Here is a 20,922-nt window from a genome sequence, read left to right on the forward strand (position 1 = left end):
AAAGTGCAACCCCCAACCGGCTGGCAAAAACATCTTTCTAATTGCTTTGGTCACTAGGAAATTGTGGTTTGTATGAAACATGATAACTTGGGCCCAAGCACTCGCCAACTACTCTCTAAAAAGGAGGGAAATTGTAAAAAGTGTGGCACAAACTGGAAACTGAGAGACTCGCTTTCAAAATAAAAGTTTTTTTGAAACATGTTGGCTGCAGTGCTGAAGCCCAGTTTTCACTCTAAAAGAAGGCATGTGCCATTTCTGATTTGGGTAGATGTCCTCTACTTCCACTTTGTGATCTACTTTTTGAGTATCGCTACATACAGCAAAACAGTAGTGTTTGCAGGCAAATCAGCCTCTTCCACACTATTTGCTAGCAACCAAAGCAAGCTTAAGGAAGTTTTTAGTGTAGCACCCTCTTTGTGACCAATATCACCTAGCAACAGTCAGGAACCTCCAATAAGGACTCACCCACCAGTTGGGGAATACAAACATTTTTCTTGCAACCAGTGGTTTTATCAGTGGAGTAGGTGGACTCCAGTGAGTCAACAGTTGTCTACCCTTCTCTCATCATGTCTTGTTTCAAAGCACCAGGATTGTGAGAGTCTTCATTTTAAGTGTGAGGCCTCAAGTGGGTACTTGGCTATGTTGACTTTTTATAAAAACCCTGTAGTTTCAATTCAAATTTACTTAATTCATGTCCATTTGTTACATGTTGTATACAGTTAATTATGTTGTGCAGATGTCTGATACTGAAAACTTTCCAATCATTTGGAACCTTTCACTGAGTTTCCTCGCTAGTTGCTGCTTTTTGCAAACATTTGCAAACATTTGCAGTTTGTTGAGTCTCCGACCATAAATAAATTGTCTATGTCATAAATACTAAAAACACACAAAAGCATCAGATACAACCCATGTTAATGCTAACTGGTAGTTAGCATTAACATCATCATCATTTTGCTAGTGGAAAAAAAATATGCAAGACATCAATTCTTCAACCTTTTAAAGCATTTAATGTTTAAGCATTTAAAAATAAAAGTTTTGCTTTTCTACTTTTCATTTCCTGTCTTCACAGGATCTGAGTTCCCCCAAGATCCCAGTATGCAAGCTGCCACTTTGTGGAACACCTCTAGCGATGGTAAATGCACACCACACACACACACACACACACACACACACACACACACACACACACACACACACACACCACAGATAACCCATGCATGACGTTCTTAACAAAGCTCACTCTGGCAAAACTATGAGCACATCTGTTAGAGACAACATGATGATGACATGTTCATAGTTCAAATTAACACACGCAGTGTTGAACTGTAACCCCACATGTGCTGTTGAAATTACTTTAAATGAAGTGTTAAAAATTACACATCCTCCACATGGTTGACTTCAGCAACCCAGGAACCCACTGTAGTGTAAGGCACTAGAGCAGATAATTGACAGAACAAATTGCACATTGATCTACTCAACATATGGAAATACAGCTACAGGACCATTGTATTTCTTTACATCTACATCTACTCTTTCTTAAGTGGAAAATACCAGTGTAGTCTCCAAGGTGCTGCTGCTTTTAGTACATCTTCTTACACTTTGCATTTTGACCTCATGTTTTTACCAACATTTGTGGGCTCTGGACATGCACTTGAGTACTTCTGAGGTCTTAGGTTTTCATCACAATGAGCCCAGTCCTAACCCTAACCCTGACCCTCAACAATTAGAATATGTTTTTTTTTCTCCTTTATATTAAATTGTTCCACAAAGTCTTGGCAATCTGGGAACAAAGAGAACAATCAGCCCAAATGACATGCATCAAATCTATTCATTTTTTTTGTGGAAAAAATGCTGGTGTTTGTTTTTCTCCAAAATATAGGGATGGAGTTAAGGACAACATATGACTTAATTTCTCTTTGCACAGCATCCATTTTATTCTTTGTTGCGTCTTTAGCTTCAAGCATATATGGAGCCCTGGGTGGGCTTGTTTGTTAGAGCTGGCCAAAACACTTGGCTTCACAGAGGAACAGCACAGTAACTCTTGTGGTTCTGCACTGCATAATCAGTGTACTCCACAGTCCTCTCATGTTTGATTTGCACAGTTTTCATTTCATAAACGCAGATTACTGACATTATATAAACAGAGTTGGACTCTGATTCCCTCACTTGTCTCTGATTTTTCTTCCTAAGCAATCGTCTTAAGCATGGAACTGAGCTTCACCAGAATGTCTTCCTTCCTTGGTTACTTAGATTTTTTTTTTCCAAATAAACATTATTCCTTTATTTCCATTTCCATTATTCTGATTCCTGTACTGCTGATATGAAGAACATTTTAAAATAAAAGGTCTCCTCGTAACTCCCAGAAAATTTGCTATCACAAGCTCGCTTGTTTGAGCATGGTAATAAAAAATCGATTGCTGACCAACACACAGGCCAGATAACTGTGAGTAACCTGCGGGGAACACTAGGCCACTAGGAAGAAAAAATGTATATTCCACAAATGGTTGCTGAAGGTTTGTTGGAGGTTGCCTACTGTTGTTAGGGGAAGTCGGTCACAAGGAAGGGGCTGCATCAAAAACCTCCACATGATTGCTTTAGCTGCTTGTAGATAGATTCATGGATTCATGTGTTCAATGCTTTTGCAAGAGAACAAACTTATCAGTAAGTATGATGTATGTGGGATGCGATACGTTTCTGGGTACTTTCTCAACGTCGTTGCCCATATGTATCCGTTAAATTGCACCCCCTCTCCACAGTTTATCTTTGGCTAAAAGAGCAAACATCTGCCTCTCACAAAGAAACACTGACTGGAAAATGCTCAACTTAAAGTTTGTATTTAACTCGAACCTTAGTTTGGCTCTCTCATTTCATCTGGTTTGCTTAATTCATCTCTTGAAACTCCAACTCTCCCACAGCTTCGTTCCCACAGAAAATTCTGTGTACACAAAAGCAGACACACACCAGTTTCTGGACAAGACTGAGCAGTTTAGTGAAGATAATGATTATGTTGACTAATCAAGGATTTTTCAAAAACAGTCATAAATATAATGAGATCCACACAAATCATCCAGAGAGCTTTAGTTTTCCACATCATCAAATATAAAAACCTATAAACGTAAAGTATATGTGTTTGTCATTTAGTGCTCAGCCCTCCTGTGCTTACATCTGTTTCTTATCTGATGGATGGAGGGTGATTGCACCCCTTGTTTTGTCTGCAGGCGGGGATGGTTTTGATTGACCAAACAGGCACAATTCAGGTAGCGTGGCTCTATCAGTATGCATCAGTAGCAGGAAGTTATCGTGCTGAAAGAGGCTCATTACTGGGCTGAAATCAGGGGTGATGATAGTTTACTGAACTCATTTCCCTCCAGGCTTTCTTTCATTATTGCTCTCTGTTTCTTTGTTTCATTTTGTACCCATTTTTTTTCTTTACTTACTTCCTTTCCTCTGTTGCTTTGCTGGATAGCGACCCAGCTTTAATTAACTTCACCTTTACCCACAGCTGGAAGCTGGAAGCACTATAGTGCAAGGCCCTCAGTGTATCTGTTGAATATGTTTAGTTAGCTTTGCAGCCACTCGTGTTTCTGAACCTGCGTTTTGTTGACAGGAGCCCCGACGGTCACACCCTTACTGTATGTATGTTCACTGAAACCATATAGAATACAATGTCGTGAAAAGGTATTGAGTAATGTGTGCAGTTTTCGAGCACGTATAGTTTGTCTCCTTGGCGGTTGTGTGGGTGTGCGGGTGTTTACATATATGTGCCTGCATGTGAGCGTTTGATTGTGCAAAAACTACTGCAAGGAAAATGCAGGCTGATGACAGGACACCATTTAGCTCCCCTGCCACATTAAAGGGACAGTCCGCAGAAAGGGTTTGAGTTTCAGCATCCTCCTTGTGCCAAATACCACAACACTCACCACGGGACAATTACATACAGAGTGGCTTTGTTACACAGGCATTGGCAGGACATCTTTCTCCTCCTTCTCTTTTTTCCTCTTGACCTCTCTACTTTTGTCTTCTCCTCTTGTCTCTTTTTCTTTTTTCGCTCTTCGTTCTGCTCCCCGCTGCTTTATTATGAGTTATTATAACGGCTAATGAAGTGTGCAGGCACGCCGCTCCAAAGAGCATTTTTATTTTCCATCAACTCAACTAATGAAAATTCATGGAAGCAGTTGTACAATAGAGACCAGCCCCTTGTCAATGGAAAAGCAGTAATACGACGTAGTCCACTCACTAAAACAGGGTTGCCAAGCATAAGGCCCGGGTGCCAGAATCGGCTCACCAAAGACTCCGATCGGGCCCAATGGATACCTTTGGACATTCTGAAGGAGGGCATAAATTTTGGACTTTTAACTGTGTTTTTATACATTTGAAGGTATTTCCTCTCCAAGGGCATTCATACAACAACTAAGTAATAAAGTTATAGATAAAAAATTAAATGACAGAAAAGTTCCAATTTCAATTTAAAATTAAAATGGAAAAATATTGGGCATTTTCTTTGAATCAACAGTAAAGCTGAGCAGTGAGCTACCAGAATATTTTCTAGCTGTTAAAATTATACTTCTTTGTCTCATATTAAGATATCTGAGGTGTTGAGCTTGAGTGGCCCGGCCCACTTGAGATCTAAGTGGGTTGTATGAGACCTGGGATTTGACATCCCTGAAGTACCAGATTACTGACATTCCAACATTCAGTACAGACAGAAATCATAAAAATTGCAGTAAAATGTAAACTACGGACAGAAACAGAGCCCGAAGCAAATCAAGTATCAGGAAATAGGCACATTATGCCAATAGCGTAGTTATTACTCCTTAAACTTAAAAGCTGTCTAACTGCTTTAATGAATGCTTTCAGACTCATAATTACTTTTGAGAAACAAATCAGCAACAAATTCCGGAGCGTTTTCTTCTCTTTAACTGATTTCTGGACTTCCAGTGCATTTTGACTGACCGGCAGTGATAGATTGCACCACACTTGAGGTCAGAGCACATTTTTACCTTTTGCAGCCGTGAGAGGGTTAATGCGACAAATTGAGTATACACAGCGCTCCACAGTGAAGTTAAATAAGAAAATATCATTGCCTAATGCGCGTGAAACTGGACTTAACAGACACGGAACGTAATCTCGCCACCGATCTCGGTATGTTTATGGTCGTCTCATGACTTTTAGAAACAGTAACGTAATCGGATTGGACAAATTCAATTTAAAAGTAAAACAAAACACAAAGTAGCAAAACGGCTGAATAAACAAGTTATGAAAACCAACAAGTGGAACGTGGAGACGGCTTCACTCGGGGAATATTTTCTGTTTGTGTGTGTCGTTGTCATAGATAAATATGAAACAGGTTCACAGCTTTCGGCAAAGCCCTGTGACACATACATTGCGTCTACGTGATGTCATGCTAAAGCATTTCCAGTTTTTATGTGTGGAAATGAAGTGCACACATCAGCGGTGGAGTGGAGGAGTAAATAAAAAGGAAAATTGGATGAAGGTTTACAGTCATTGTTCCGGCTGACTTTAAAAGCATCGACCTCCTGAAGGGTTTGATCTCGCTGCTGTAATGTTGAGATACAGGACTGTGTAGAGCACATGGAGAAAAGAGGTCATATTAAGGTTGGTGAAAAATGGGGAGAGGAGACGGTGGTGGGGTGGTACTTGTTAGTACCACAGTGCTGTGTTAAGCCCTCAGTCTGTATGGAAGAAGCTGTGAGTGTGTATTCTACAACCTGCCAAGCACATGCACTGAGATAGAGGCCATGTGCTCAGGTTTTTACACCATACACTCAAAGAACATAAAGTACACACACGTTCCATTTTTTCCGATGACTTCTCTCTTCTTTTACAAAAGCCTTAAACAAAGACTGCCCACGATGAAGCTCAATATGTAGGTGGACACCTTTTGCTTGATTGCAGTTTTTCGTCTTACATTGTACACGTTTTACTAAGTTACATTACACATTCTTCTGCCTGACTGCCCCTCCAACTTTTGTACAGACACTGCATGAATCATTCCACCAACCACAACATGGGATGCTCACAGTGAAAGAAAGCTGGCCCGCACTCCAACCCAAGTAAAGTTTATTCAAACAAGGCTGTAATATGAATGAGCACTGTTTTATGCAGTTCTTCTATCATCAGCATGTTCACCTCCATAGATGTCGATGTTGATACGGTTAATTTTCTGACCGCTCTCTAACATTTTTCTGTTAACATTCCTTGGAAAACCTTGAAGTTAATCTTGCATGGAATACAGTAGTAAAAATCTGAGTGCTGGTGTACTCGCACAAGTAAGTGTGCGCCTCTATTTATACCCATCAACCTCTCTATTCACACACATTCATTTTTCATTTGAGATTCTTCTGTATGTGCTTTTCCTCATTTGTTTGTCTTGGCCAGTTTGTGTAACCAGGAGCATTTCTGCATACCTAACACAGGTTTTGGGGTTGAGAGAACTTTCCAGAGGTTTTTCATGACATTAAGACCAATGTTTTTCCTGCACATTAAACTCTTAGGTGGCCCTCCAGATAGTTTTTTTTTTACTGACCAGCTTAAGGGGAAAAATACGGTTCTGGAGGGAATCACGATTTAGTTCATTTTTGTATTGCAGTGTGTTCTAATAGCATTACCCTTCATGCATTGGTTTCGATGGCGAGGCACTTTTTGCTTGCTGTAATCATTCCTCTCATTCATAATAGTAATCAAGAGCTGTTTGTTTTGACTGTTTGAAAACAGGCACGAAACACTGGGAACCAGTCATTTTAAATTTGATTCTTCTTTTTTTCGAAGACCGCAACGCAGGTGATATTGCCTCATGAGCTCATACACATAAATCTGAGGGGGAAACCCTCTGGCATCATACAGCCATGATGAAAAGAGAAATTAGGTGTCACAACAGTGGCAACCACAAAATAACTTGTGAAACCAGGCTCTGAATATGTGTGTCTGAAAACACAGAGTTTGTTTTACCGCATTTCTTTTTCACACAGCAGTATGTTTTATTTAATATCTGGCTCTGAGGTAGTACAGTAAGTGTTGTTTGATTTATGTCATCGTTCTTGGGCTGTGTAGTACAATTTTCTTGATTTTCTTCATTCATGGTCTTGTTCGTACATACATATATACATATGTATATGTGTATGCGTGTGTGTGTGTGTGCATGTGTATCAGGTATAATAAATTGGCTTTGGCTACAACAGGGCAAAAAATCAAAAACCTGCACTTTGCAGTTGTTTTTACTGCACTACAAACATCTTTAAGTACATTTAAAAAGAACAAAGAAAACTAAATTAATACTTTGAAAATACATACATTTCATAATCTGTAAAGAATGCATGCAAAGGGCATTTTTCTTCTAGTCACCTCCACATGATCACCATCTGTCTCTTCTTTCTCTCTCTCGTATTCTTTTCTTTTATCCTACCTACACTGCCTACCAGGACCTCACTTCATCCGCCTCGACGCTCCCATGAACAACATAACCACCTCCGTGGGCCAGACGGCCGAACTTTTGTGTCGTGTCTCCGGAAACCCACCACCCACTGTGCGCTGGCTTAAGAACGATGCTCCTGTGGTACAGGAGCCACGGCGGGTCTCCTACAGGTCCACGCTGTTTGGATCACGCCTCCGCATCCGCAGCCTGGACACTACTGACACGGGATACTTCCAGTGTGTGGCCACCAACATCCAGGGCTCTGTTTCCACCACGGGCGTGCTGTTTGTCAAGTTCGGTGAGAAGACTTTGTTACCAGTAGCATCTAAGCATCTGTGCATCTCAAACTGATAAAACAGCCAAACTTTTAAAAACTTACTGCCGTCCATTTCCCCCCACCTATTTCTATTTCTTTTCCTAGAGATCTGGCTCCTCATAGCAGCACTCATCTCAGCTGATTCTTCTTGTAGCTGGCAGCTTGCACAGAGAAAAATCTGGAAACAATATTGTTTATCCTGTAGTAAAAAAATCCCCTTGTCTTCTTTTCCAGATCCAGATCCGCTCCCTACGTCTCTGCCAAAAGAGCCCACGTAAGTCGCTTTTCCTCTAACCATTTTTCTCTCTGTCAGTCTATTCATTACCACAATACAAGGGACAGCTTCAGATAAGTTCGTTTGTGAGCAGATCCCACACACAAATTGCAGATTATGAGAGAATTGCATTTTACATATTACTGGAGCTTTAAAACTAAAGAAAGACCTGCTCGTGCATGGGTCACAAGCACCTCATCGGTTTAGGTTAGTAAAACATGCAACTTGCAGGTCTTATGAACCAAAGAGATAATATACACTGTAATTTTGTTTAATATTTACTCTGATAATTATTTTAACTAAAGACACATATTAGAGTATGGAGCATTCCTACTTTATACTGAAGTCTGCACATGCAGTTTTCAAAGTGGAAAACACAGTGATGATTTGTGTGTCCAGCTACAGCAATTCAATGCTGGTTTGCAAAGAGCTACCCTAAGACGTCCTATAAAGCATATTCATTGAGTAATCACTCACTTTATAACAAGGCCTGGTCTGTAATTTTCCATTTTATTGGTACAGGTCTCATGGGGAACTAAATGAATATTTAATATGAGCCTTTAAAGCTCAGATCTCTCTTGTTCTAGAAAGCTTTTCTACCCAACTGTAGACACGCACATGGTCCATATTTGAATATTTCAGTCCACGGTTTGGAATGTGGACTGTTGGGCCGTCACACACACACACACACACACACACACACACACACACACATGCGCGCACAGTTTGGGGCCCAAAGCAGACACTGACGCACACAGTGCTTTGTCTCTATATAGCATCTAATACACTGATGCTCATATTGGAGAAATTGGGTTACTTTACTTACACACACAACAACTTTAATCAGCAAACAGGGTTTGGTTCATAATGTTAACAAATGCGAAACCTGTGCCATTCATTCAGTTTTAGAGGAAAGCGAATAAAAATGATCCAGATCCATAACAGAATGCCCACAGTGCATCACTCCACCAGTTTCATGAAATTGGACCTGCTGTTTTTTTGTGTTGACAGACAAAATGCATTGAAAGCATTGATCTGATTTCTAGTCTATAATTAACTTAGAAAGATGACGTTTGACAACCTCCCCCCTCAGTATATACATCAATAACAATGGTGTTTGACAACTATAAGAATAGTTTCCAAAGGTAGCTGCATACCTCTCCGGAACGGTTCGCAGCCGAGTGTGAAGCAGCGGGAATGAGGATCAGCACCTCCAAATCTGAGGCCATGGTTCTCAGCCGGAAAAGGGTGGAGTGCCCACTACGGGTCGGGGATGAGTTCCTGCCCCAAGTGGAGGAGTTCAAGTATCTCGGGGTCTTGTTCGCGAGTGATGGGAGAAGGGAGCCGGAGATCGACAGACAGATTGGGGCTGCAGCTGCAGTAATGCAGACGCTGCACCGGTCCGTCGTGGTGAAGAGGAAGCTGAGTGTAAAAGCGAAGCTCTCAATTTACCAGTCGATCTACGTCCCTACCCTCACCTATGGCCACGAGCTGTGGGTAGTGACCGAAAAAACGAGATTGCGGATACAAGCGGCAGAAATGAGCTTCCTCCGAAGGGTGGCTGGCCTCTCCCTTAGAGATAGGGTGAGAAGTTCGGCCATCCGGGAGGGGCTCAGAGTAGAGCTGCTGCTGCTCCACATCGAAAGGAGCCAGCTGAGGTGGTTCGGGCATCTGACAAGGATGCCTCCTGGGCGCCTCCTGGGTGAGGTGTTCCGGGCATGTCCCACCGGGAGGAGGCCCCGGGGCAGACCCAGGAGACGCTGGAGAGATTATATCTCTCGGCTGGCCTGGGAACGCCTTGGTGTTCCCCCGGATAAGCTGGAGGAGGTGGCTGGGGAGAGGGAGGTCTGGGCCTCTCTGCTTAGGCTGCTGCCCCCGCGACCCGGCCCGGATAGAGCGGATGAAGATGGATGGATGGTAGCTGCATAATCAGAGCCCACCTTCACTAACTTCTGATTACAGTCATTCTGCCCTGTAAGTGGGCCTTAAAATTTGACAGAGTTCAGAAAAGAGCAGATCCAGGAGTATAAAGCGTGAATGAATTCTGTCTTCTGGTGACCTTAGTCGATTACTTAAACTCTCCCTTAAATAATGCTGTCAAAGAAGACCTGCATATTTTGTAAGTGGTTTTTGTTAAATGATACTTTAAAGTCACCTAATTCGATACCAGCAGCAAAAGCACCCACAATGCCAATCCTCTAATATGAACATGCAAATAAAATTAAAGGAGGCCTTAAGTGGCAAATAAAAACCAAGTTCTACAAAATTCTTTTAGACAGCATCAAAATACGTTCCATAAAACATTTTCATGTTCTTGGCACTCTAACGCTGCCCAAATCAAAATTTTCTTTGTGTCTGGCATGCTTCCTTCATTTTGTTTTAACGTCTCCCCGGTTATTGGATAAAACCTCTATGAAGTTTTTTTCAGTTCGTTTGATTCTTGCAGGATCAAAAGAGACGAAGCTGGATGATTTTCCCCAATGACATTATGGCGAGGCTCGCTGCCATGTTCCATGCGGCGTCCTGTGAATCAAAACTGCTGGCACAAAACGCATGTCAGACACTTAGTATATCCAGTCACACGCTGGCATGAGCGCGGCCTCATGCACGGCCTCGTGCACACGCGCCCCGCTCCCTCTTAAAACATCTGTTTCGGCAGTTTCTTTTTGTTTACATGTTTTTTTGATGTCTTCCTGTGCAGCCAAATTACAGCTTTCACAGATGATGCAGTTGGTTCACAAAAGAATCACAATGCACTTTCTCAAGGGAAACATCAATAAAAAGAAGAAATTTCAAAGAGACTTTTGGCTTTGCAGTACGGTCGTGTTGGAAATAAACTGAAATGGAAAATTGAATGAGATTTCAAGTAGGAGGAAGTGATTTTAGCCTCCTGCTGCTACATACTGACATTCACTCACCAGCCACTTCCTTAGATACACCTTACTAGAGTTTGATCGGATTCTCTTTTGCTTTCAGAACTGCTTTAATTCTTGATGAGCAAAGTATGGTCGATTATACGATGCTATCACGTCAATATGGACAAAAATGTCTGAGGAATGTTTCCATGGCTTTCCTAAAACTATGCTATGAGGGGGAAACTAAGGCAGGCTGAGATATTTAAACAATACTTAATTGGTGGTAAGGTACCAATTTGTGCCAAGAAAAACCAGAACACCACCAGCAGTTTGAACCATTAGACCATGCAGTCTGAGCGTTGTAGTTAGAAATTGCGACTCATCAGACCTTCGAACATTTTTCCAATCTCCTGTCGTCCCATTTTGGTGAGTTGTGGTCTTAGCTGACAGCAGTGGCACCTTTTGTGGTCTTCTGCTGCTGTAACCCTTCAAGGTTTGTGTTGTGTAATCAGAGATGCTCTTCTGCAGCTTGGGTATATCTTGGGTATAACAGGTGTTTCGTTTAAATAGTTCTTTTTATTTTTTAAAACCTACTTTTATTCCTTGTTGTCGGTTGATTGTCACCTTATAGTCACAAAGTAAGTATCTTTTCTTATTTGTGTTACTTCTCCCTTCCCATTAGCTCATTCTCCACTGCCCTCTAACACCAATAAGGCATTTTCTTTTTTTCTGTGTCATTTTCAGACCGTTCTCTGTAAACCCTAGAGATGGTTGCGTGCAAAAACACCAGCTGATCAACTCTTTCAATCATGCCACGTTCAAGTCACCGTTCTTCCCCTTTTGGATGCTTGGTTTGAAACTAGCACTTGAACAAGTGTATGTTATTATAACTGGGACATTGCCAAACATTCCAGTTGTCACACAAAACCACAATTTTCAAGCATTCTAGTTAAAATACATCCATATGCTATCTATAAAAGATTTATTTTCATTGTCAAAGTATCATTTTAAACCATGAGGTTTCTGCTCTTGCATCATAGTCACGCATCATTTTATGGTAATGTTTGTTAACATTTATAAACTGCTTTCAAAGGCTTTATACTAGTGATAAAAGTTGGCGCAAAGAAAACTTTGATCCAGCAGAACACAGTGATCAGCCTGAGCCTTGAAAAGCTCATCGAGATAGCCCTTCAACAAACTAGACACATTGTACGCCATGGGTGTGGAAGAAATTACCTTCTCCTCACCTTGTTTTCTTTTCTGTCGACTTTTAAAGGAAAGGGTTGCAGTCAAGCGGAAGCAGCGCGAGCTCGAGTCATTACAGTCATTACAGCCTTCATTTAAATAGACAGGTGCCTCCTTTGACAACAGTGGAGGTGCGGTGGCGGCGGGCTGCTGCTCATCATTAGTGTCACGGCCAGCTTATTAGCTGTAAAGTTAGGGTGGCAGCCATCAAGAAGACAAGTTCACCTAATGATGACACTTGGTGACCTTTGGCCACTTACCTCATACCACAGCTGTTCAACAATCAAAACATCTGCTCCTTTAGAGTTTTCTGAAAGACATCTGGTTTAGAAGCTTGTCAGTTTGTGTGAATTGTATTCATTTACCCTGCACTGTTTTTTTTTTCTTTCACCTCCTGCTCCCAAGAAGCTGAAAGTGACAGCGGTGTTGTAGGGAAGAATTATCCGCAAGTATTGCTCATAAATTTTGGGGAAAATTTCTCGCCACCCACCTTGTTGAACCTGAACGCAAACTTCAGGTCCTCTGTGCTGCCTTTGCTTCAGCCTGGGCTGAGATTTCCATCCCCTCTGAGCCGAACGAAAAAGTATACACTCTGTGGTGTGCAAAGGATTACAGTGTGTGTCCCGAGGGTTTGGTTTTTAGTGCGGAGAGCCTCGAGGTTTCAGCTCACAATCCAAGCAGTTTGTGTTGAATGGAGCTGCCTGAGACCAGAGGAAGGAAGTGCAGTAAAGCAGGTCTGAAATTAGGGGGGGGGAAGACACGTAGATGATTGAGAGAGGGAAAGAGACATCTTAAAGTTTAAAGCATGGCATTTTGGAATGTTAAAGGTTTGGTGAAATGAAGATATTTCAGGGCTTCTGTCTTTCCAGATGCCAACAGCTAAAAATGAGCAGCACCAATAGATGGTCAGTAATTAAATATGGATATGTGGCTATGCGTGGCATGTCTGTTTACTTATTCTTTCTGTTTCTGTTGTTCCAGGTATTGAACAGTGGAAACCTGAAAATTGTTTTAATTTTCAGGTTACAGCCAAAACATTATACCAGTATTGCAACCCTCTTAATCGCAAATTTTGTCATTTTAGGATACTTTTGCTAAGAGTTGGATGAGATGAGTTATGTGTACATGATGTGAAGGACCCACGGCACACTGCTTTGCAGCCACTCCGGTTATGCAGCTTTACAGCCGCCTCTCTCCAGTGTAGTACACACAGCTCTCCTGTCAGGTCCCGGCATCCCACTCAAATAGGGAAGGCATAATTATACGATGAAAATCAGCTGTGTCGGTCAGCCTTCCCCTGACACCACCCCTCCCCTACAGCTGAGCCACATACCACACCCCACCACAGTGTATATGTACATTTTTAATATTAACTTACTGTAAATTAGTGTTCATTGGTAGTGCCTGTAATGTTATTTTGTCTTATGTGTTTATGTATGTTGCACGAATCAGTTGTGTTTTCATACACCAGCGAAGCAAGCAAGCGCCGCTGCTCTAAATTTTAGAAATTAGATGTAAAACGTCGACGTAGCTTGCGGCCAATGCAGCCAGTGCAGGTGGCCAGCAGGGGGCGACTCCTGTGGTTGCAACAGACAAGTGTGGGCCTAACTTGTCCGAGTGCAGATCAGAAATCCTTTGCTATTGTCCAACAATAAAATTGCAACACAACAATACGAACTGTATTTTTAATTGTTTTATAGTGATAAGCTGAAAGTGTTATTTTTGAGGCTTCCTATGTCCGTGTTTCCAGCCTTTGATCGAAGCCATTTCACTTGTACAAACATTGTAGCTTTATATGTACAGCCATGCATGGTGTATTTTCCTCTAATATCTGAAAATATGCCTTCAGGTCCACCTGTCATCTGCCCAAGTTAAGCTTCAACGCCTAATTGCTGTGAGTTACTTTTGACTCGCATCAAATCTAAAGCGCTGATTCAGTCCACAGTCCACTATTATATCAGCAGTTACCATAATTAAGAAGCAGATTACTGTGTCAGGGCTCCTGCTTGACATTCTCCTCCATCTTCTCTCCACCTTGGAGATGTTTTCACAGAGCCTGCACAAACACAGGGAGAGGGGGGAAAAGTCTCGCCTGCCAAAATTAGAGCGCCCCAACTTTATTCATTCCCTTTTTTTCTGCCTATGCACAGCGAGTGGGGTGAAGGGAGTGAAAGACAAATACTGTTAGCAGAGTAGGAGGATGATGGCACCATTAACATTTGGGAGTTGCATGTTTTTCTTTGATGCTGGAGTCCGGTCGGGGTCGGGGGCGCTCAGGTATGATTAGCCGCGTGAGCCGGCGTGAGATTCAGATGTAAGCTCACATCAGAGGCAGTTAAATACTTCCAACAAAAGCTAGCATCTAAAGTCCCCACGCTGCGATAAAGCAGCCTAAAACAGTGGAAGATGCAGTTATTTACTCTCTTTTTCTGTCTGCATTCGAACAAGACTCACATTAGGCTGAACCTGATCTTTAAATGCTTTTTTAACTTGAATTATAATGTTAAAACACTAAAGGGAGGCAGTGAATGCATGACTTGGAAGTTTGCATCATTCATATGGTTAAAGCAGCTGTAAAATATAAAACCTGAAAGATTTTTGTGTTGGTGCCAAACCCACAGAGGTATCACCCAACTCTACATTTCCTTTTAGTTCTGCAGAGCTTTGACCCAAAACCCACAATACAGTTTCTGCATGGAAGTGAAAGGCACACAGGTGTGATTAACAACTAGCAGACCAGATATTTTTCCTCAATACTGGTGGAGACCAAAAGCAGAGCCATAATAATATTGATCATGCGTTTACTAGATGACAAGAAACACAACTAACGTAAGTTAAATGCCGGCTGTGTTTTGTGTCTGCTGGGATGTGTTTTCCATCTTCCTACAGATTGGTTATTTCCTAGTTCCTTTTCAGATTTTCAGAAACAGCAGCTTATATATGTTTCCCCCCCTCAAAATAAAGATGTTGACTTACTGGATATACACATTTTTAATCTGACAGAAGCAATAAACACACTTTACGCAACACAGCCGCCGATCCCCGAGTCTCTGTCTGTGTTTATAATACAGGGGTTTTCTCGCTGTTTGAAAAGATTAATAACACCGCACCCCAGCTGTCGAGGCTGTTTAAATTTCGCAAAACTTTCCCCCGCTGCTTTTCTCTCGGCGCTGGTAAAAAAAAAATAAAAAAGTTAAGAAACTCACAAAAATGGCTGTTTTCTTTTTTTCTTATTTCCTCCTTTCCCTCTCTTGTGCCTCCTTTCTCCTCAGTCCACTCTGTGCCGAAGAATAAAAGAGAGGCAGGTTTAACAGAGAACAGATTCTCTCAGCTCTGTTTTCTCTGGCTCCTTTTTTTTTATTTGGTCAGAGCTCTAACCTTTCTGCTCATTGCTTACACTTAATCTTCCTTTCACTCGCTTCGACGTATCCCCCTTTTTAGGAAGTGAACGGTTGAATGCGCTCGATGAAGGACGCGCTGTGCTGGTTTACTCATCATTAGTGTCCATCAAGAGCTGAAAGTCTTTATTGTATCAAAATTTCTGTTGTAGTGAGTGTGTATATGTGTGTGTGTGTGTGTGTGTAATATCTTTATTTACTTTTTGTAAACTTGCGATTAATTTGCCGGTCAATCTCTCGTTTACATGTAACTTGATGACTTGAGGTGATTGCTCCAATCAGGTGTGTTTAACTGTAATATAGTGTAAACGCACATTCAGTCTTAACTTTTCCTGTATGTGTGTGTGTGTATGTGTGTATATACATATGTCTTCTGCATCTCAGTGTGCATGTGGCTGTGTGGCAAGAAACGAACCAACACACTGTATAAGGCTCTGTAATTAGCCAGCTGTCAACACACTAGATTAAATCGACCTTGGAGCTGAGGAGACAACGGCCCGGAGGCGTGCTCTGCCTTTTAGCCTGCTGGCAATCCTGTTGTACACTCAAAGCATCAAAGGGTTAAAAAAAAAATAAAAAAAATCCAGGAGCAATTTGACTTTGTATAGACGGGACCGTGGCGTGTGTGTGTCCCGCCCTGCACGGTGCCGGGGCTGATTGACAAATTAGTTTGAGGAAGTCGTTTTCATAACGTGTAATGACTTGAAGATGCCACACAAAGTTGACGCTGTAGCTTGACGAGGCTCGTGCGCCTGCAGTAATCAAAACAGACTGATTGAGACCCTGAAAAGTCTTTTCTTCCTCATGTAGAGCAGCTGTTATGAAAGGTTTGTGCTTGCAATATCTGTGTAATTGGCACCGATTTATTAATACGGCTTGTAATTGCACACTTGATGTACGGCACTGCCTTCTAGGTGTGTTCTGCAAGCAGGGGGGAGGATAAAGCGATGCCGTCGAGGGTTTTTTAATCTGGCAACGATCAGCAAAGCATGCAAAATTAAACCACAATTAAGCTTTTAAATTGAATAATTATTTAGGGAATCTATTACAGATTTTCAGCTCAAGGCTGTATCTTGTATTTCCCTCTCAAGATCTTCCAGCTCTTAGGCAACAAGAGACCGCAGTCACATAGTTTAATCAGTATAGGGCCGTTTCTGTAGGGTGTTATCTTCTCAGTAAGCATTTCTTTTGAGTTTAGGCTCACCTATTGTCTTTGTGGTTACTAGCTTCTTTTTTTTTTTACACTGACTGCAGTATTTTATGTGATGCATTCACATTTTATCTGCTGCCTTCCAGTGAAACTCTGGGTAATTAAATTTTTCCACATATGGCAAGTTTCCTTAAAACTCTCTCTTGTTATTGCACAGCTACTAAGGTGCCTTACAATGAGTAGACCAGCCTGATGAATGTGAATCTGCACCAGCTGGTTAACATAGCTTAGCATCAAAACTGAGAACAGGGAATGAGCCAGCCTGCTGCTGTCCAAAGTAAACAAAATTGTTTAGTCCATTGAAAACACTGAAATGCATCAACTGCCTTCAGGACTCCCAGAAAGCATCACACATAACCTCCTGCAACCCTACAATCTGGGTTTTGTTTTTTTAAAATCACTTTAGCTGTTTTACAGATAACACAATCAACATATAAAGTGTGAATCTGTGGTGTTGGACAAAGCCAGGGTAGCTGCTTCCTTTATTTATGTCATTATGCTAGCAACCCCTGGCGATAGAGTCGCATTCAGCATACAAACGTTATTTCTTAACTTCAGGAAGAAGGTGAACATGCTGTTTGGCTAACCGGTTGCCTTATTTGATATTAACAAAACCCCAAATGCATGCTAACTCTGAAACGAGGTGCAAAAAAGTGTCCTGTTAGTTCAGAGAGATATGCAGGCCCGCCATTTCAAAACCTCTCCTCCACTCGCCCATTAAACCCCCCAGCCCGCAGCATAGTGCATGTGCTGTTTTTGGTCAGAATAGACTCTTACTGAGACTGTGAACTTGTGTGCTGTATTGAGAAACCCTGGATTTTGGTTTCACTTCTTCGCACCTCGGTGCCAGTGTCAACACGGCTGCGGTTCTCTGATGCTGGCCAGGACTGATTATGATTTGCTCTACACCACAAGCATCGCACCCATTCAAACTGAGGGGATGACAGGCCCTCTCAATTTTTGGATGCATTTCTTCTCGACCACATGCTGATTTTCTTCAGCGCTTCAGACTAACACATGGGGCTCTTCTCTCTGTTTTAATTTTAGGAGTAGGGGGAACACATCTGTCACACTGAAAGTCTTTTTTCTTGCCATTCGGACTTGCACGCAAATGGCTCTGTGAGTTTTCTCAACCTGCTTGCAGTTTAATTGGGGTAAGAGCAGTAGCTGGTGGACAGTCCTCATATTGCTTATGTTTATCTGCCAAACGTGGAACATGAAGCGGGGAAACTTTCTTGGTGAAATTTATAAAAAGGTATTCTGTCCATGTTTGGGTCATTCTATGAAAGCCAATCAAATCCTCCAGCCTGACCCCATTAAAATAAGCTGGTGTGTGTAGGAGGGTGCGTGTGTGTGTTTGTACACAGTGAATTTAGTTTAGTTTAATTTTTTCCGAGTTACAGGCCTTCAAGGAGTAGCTTAAACTTTTAAGCTCATCTAAAAAAATTGTGTCCTTTTATCCAGCATTTGTGCTCCCATGCTTTATAAATACAGATGGTTGTGTTAATTTTTCAAGGCCACAAACACATTTTAGGTTTCTTAAAAAAACACCAACACCAAAATCCCAAATTTGTTCAGAACTGCTTTTATTTCTCACAAACTTTGACCATTAAAGTCATGAACTCTATCATTCAGTTTAGTGTCTATGACATAGAGCAGGGGTGTAAAACAGGGCACGGGGATCCCTAACAGAGAATAACTGTAGCAAACACTGGTCCAGATAATGGTTATATGTGTTTTCTGATAATTCACTGGTGAAATTTTCAAAAAAGGGCATTATAGTTAAAGGTTCAATGGTCACTTCACCAGGTGAAAAAGCAAGTTATAGCATATTAAAGGTCTCCTTTTTACCTGCATTTGCATATCAGACTCAGCTTCTAGTCTAGTTGTCAAAACATAATCAGTAGGCGCTCTGATGCTTCGTGTTCAAATATGAGTGTGTTTACTGTTCCACTTTGAAAAACAAAGGTTGTTCTGCAGGGACATTTTGAACCTCTGTACTTTGCATAGATTGGGGCCTTTTTCCCCACAAGTAGGCGTGCAAAAATGCACACTCACAAACCGAGTCAAAGAAGTGCCCACAGAGTTACTCTTACAAAGCCTATCTCTCTCACGTGTTTAGTTAAGTCCTCGGCGGGGCTTAATTGCCGTCTTGTTTGGGATTCTTTTTAGCGTGGTGCTGATTGATTGGGGATCAGGGCCCTAATATGGCTCATCGGGGACGGGCCCTTTTGACATGCCCTGGTCCCAGAGCACCAGCGGCTGTTTGAAATCAGAGATCCCACCACAGCCTCCCTCCCACAAGCCCCACCTAAATGCTGCCCAACACACACGGGGGGGGGAGGGGGGGGGCATAAATTGTAGACGGCCTTAGCCATTAAAGCAATTTACATTATTAGGCATTAGACGCGACACACGTCTGTCTTTACACACATTATGAGTTTTCATACACCACTCTTTATTAACGGAGCTTTCGCACACATGCTTGGACAAGGCCCACTTCCTGTTTCCTGTTTCCCAGGTTTCCTTGTGTATGTGTGTTGGTGATCCCGTTGGCAGGTCTGGTCAAGGTCAGATCTGGTAAAGTCTGTGTTTTAAGGTGTGTGTGTGTGTGTGTGTGTGTGTGTGTGTGTGTGTGTGTGTGTGTGTGTGTGTGAGAGAGAGCGAGAGAGAGAGAGATTTTGTGAATCACAGTTTCTCCCTGAGGGTTAGAAGGTCTACACAGGGTATTTGGGTTTTCCCTGAACTCTGCCCTAAACCTCCCATGAACACACACACACATATACACTTTTGCACAGGAAAAAAAGGGAACTGTATGCAGAGAAAGTGCTCTTTCTTTGCCCTTGGTGGTGTGTGAGAGAAACAAATGGGCACAGTGTATGTTGTGTCTATTTCGAGGTTATATAGAGGCTTTTGTTAGCAGTTTAGATCGCTGTCCTCCCAGCGAAAGCCAGATGGCATGCAGCACTTAATGTGATCAATGCAGTTTGTGCTGAGAGTGTTATTATCTTCCATCAGTTCAGGTCAGTTTTTCAATCAGTTTAGCATTTATTAGTCCTGGCGCCCACCAAATTGCATCCATGTGACCAAAGGGCATTCGGGGTTTTGATAAAGTCTCCTTTTCTGGATTTTCTTGAAAAGCTAGATGAACGCAACCTCACTGGACCAATTCTACAGTTTTATTAGTGTCAGTGTGAGGCAGAGAGCCCAGATTACATATGTTTTTCTGTTTTGATCAGATTCATTCACTTCTGTGAAATGATGTCAAACTCATCTTAGGTGGGCCAGGATAGGGTGAGGTCAAGTATGAGCAAATTTGGGCTGCTGGAGCCCGGTGACAAAACTGATTAAATTATGTTTCTTTTTCCAGCCTGTGTTCAGCTCTGTTTTTGTAAAGGCTGTAAGAGATATATTGTATGCCTAGAGTTTACACTGCTCCTGCACTTTAGCAATTTTAAAGTGGACTTTATAAAATTCTGCTGACCCAGTCTTAGCATGAAAACTCTTAGTCTGTGTGGTGCAAAATGACACACAGACACCCATGTTCATAACTGAGTCTTATGAGTCACAAATGAATTTGCCAAAAGCATTACAACTGGGATCGTATACCTTTTTGATTTCACCCTTCCCCATTGCCATTGCTTTGTCTGACCACTGATAATGCTTTCTGTAGCACTTTGACACTTTCACATCATCGTCAGTCCAAAAAAATAAAAATAAACAAAGCCTCCAAAAGTTAATCCACTCAATACATTTATTTTAAGTGTGTTAAGTGATTTTTGTTATATACACTATGTAGTAATATGTGGAAAAGCAGAGATATATCAGGATATCCATTTTTTTATAAAATGTTAGAATCTAAAAAAAAGTTGCATTTGTTAATCAGAAAATCTTGAGGACTCGACCGTCTCAATAAGAGCTAAAGTGAAAGTCTTTGCTATTAGGAGATCATTTTGACTTCATGTCTCTTGGTATAAACACAGAACTCAAAGAATTCCTATTTTAAATTGATGGGGAAATCCCCCAAACAGCAAGGAGGGTTGTTTTTGCAGCCAAGCCAGCAAACACTTTAAACAGTTTTCATCTGATTTGACCTGTGATTCCATACATGCCATTTCCATGTCTAAGTAAACAATCAAATGAAAGTTAATTTAGCTAATGCTTCAGAATAACTCCCCAAATATGTGCCTAG

At 41.7% G+C, this 20,922-nt stretch overlaps 1 protein-coding gene across 1 annotated transcript in view; it reads left to right on the top strand.

Moving 5' to 3' along the window:
• Nucleotides 1–20,922, top strand: part of ror1 (receptor tyrosine kinase-like orphan receptor 1) — a 131,391-nt gene that overhangs the window by 89,352 nt on the left and 21,117 nt on the right. Inside the window, exons 2-4 of the mRNA XM_084909877.1 lie at nt 1,070–1,132; nt 7,440–7,730; nt 7,983–8,022. Coding sequence (XP_084766003.1) covers nt 1,070–1,132; nt 7,440–7,730; nt 7,983–8,022 — 394 coding nt within the window. The remainder of the gene's footprint in view (nt 1–1,069; nt 1,133–7,439; nt 7,731–7,982; nt 8,023–20,922) is intronic.

Source organism: Perissodus microlepis, chromosome 17 (genome assembly GCF_051167445.1).
Source record: "Perissodus microlepis isolate ML-2025 ecotype Zambia chromosome 17, ASM5116744v1, whole genome shotgun sequence".
Classification (NCBI taxonomy): Eukaryota; Metazoa; Chordata; class Actinopteri; order Cichliformes; family Cichlidae; genus Perissodus; species Perissodus microlepis.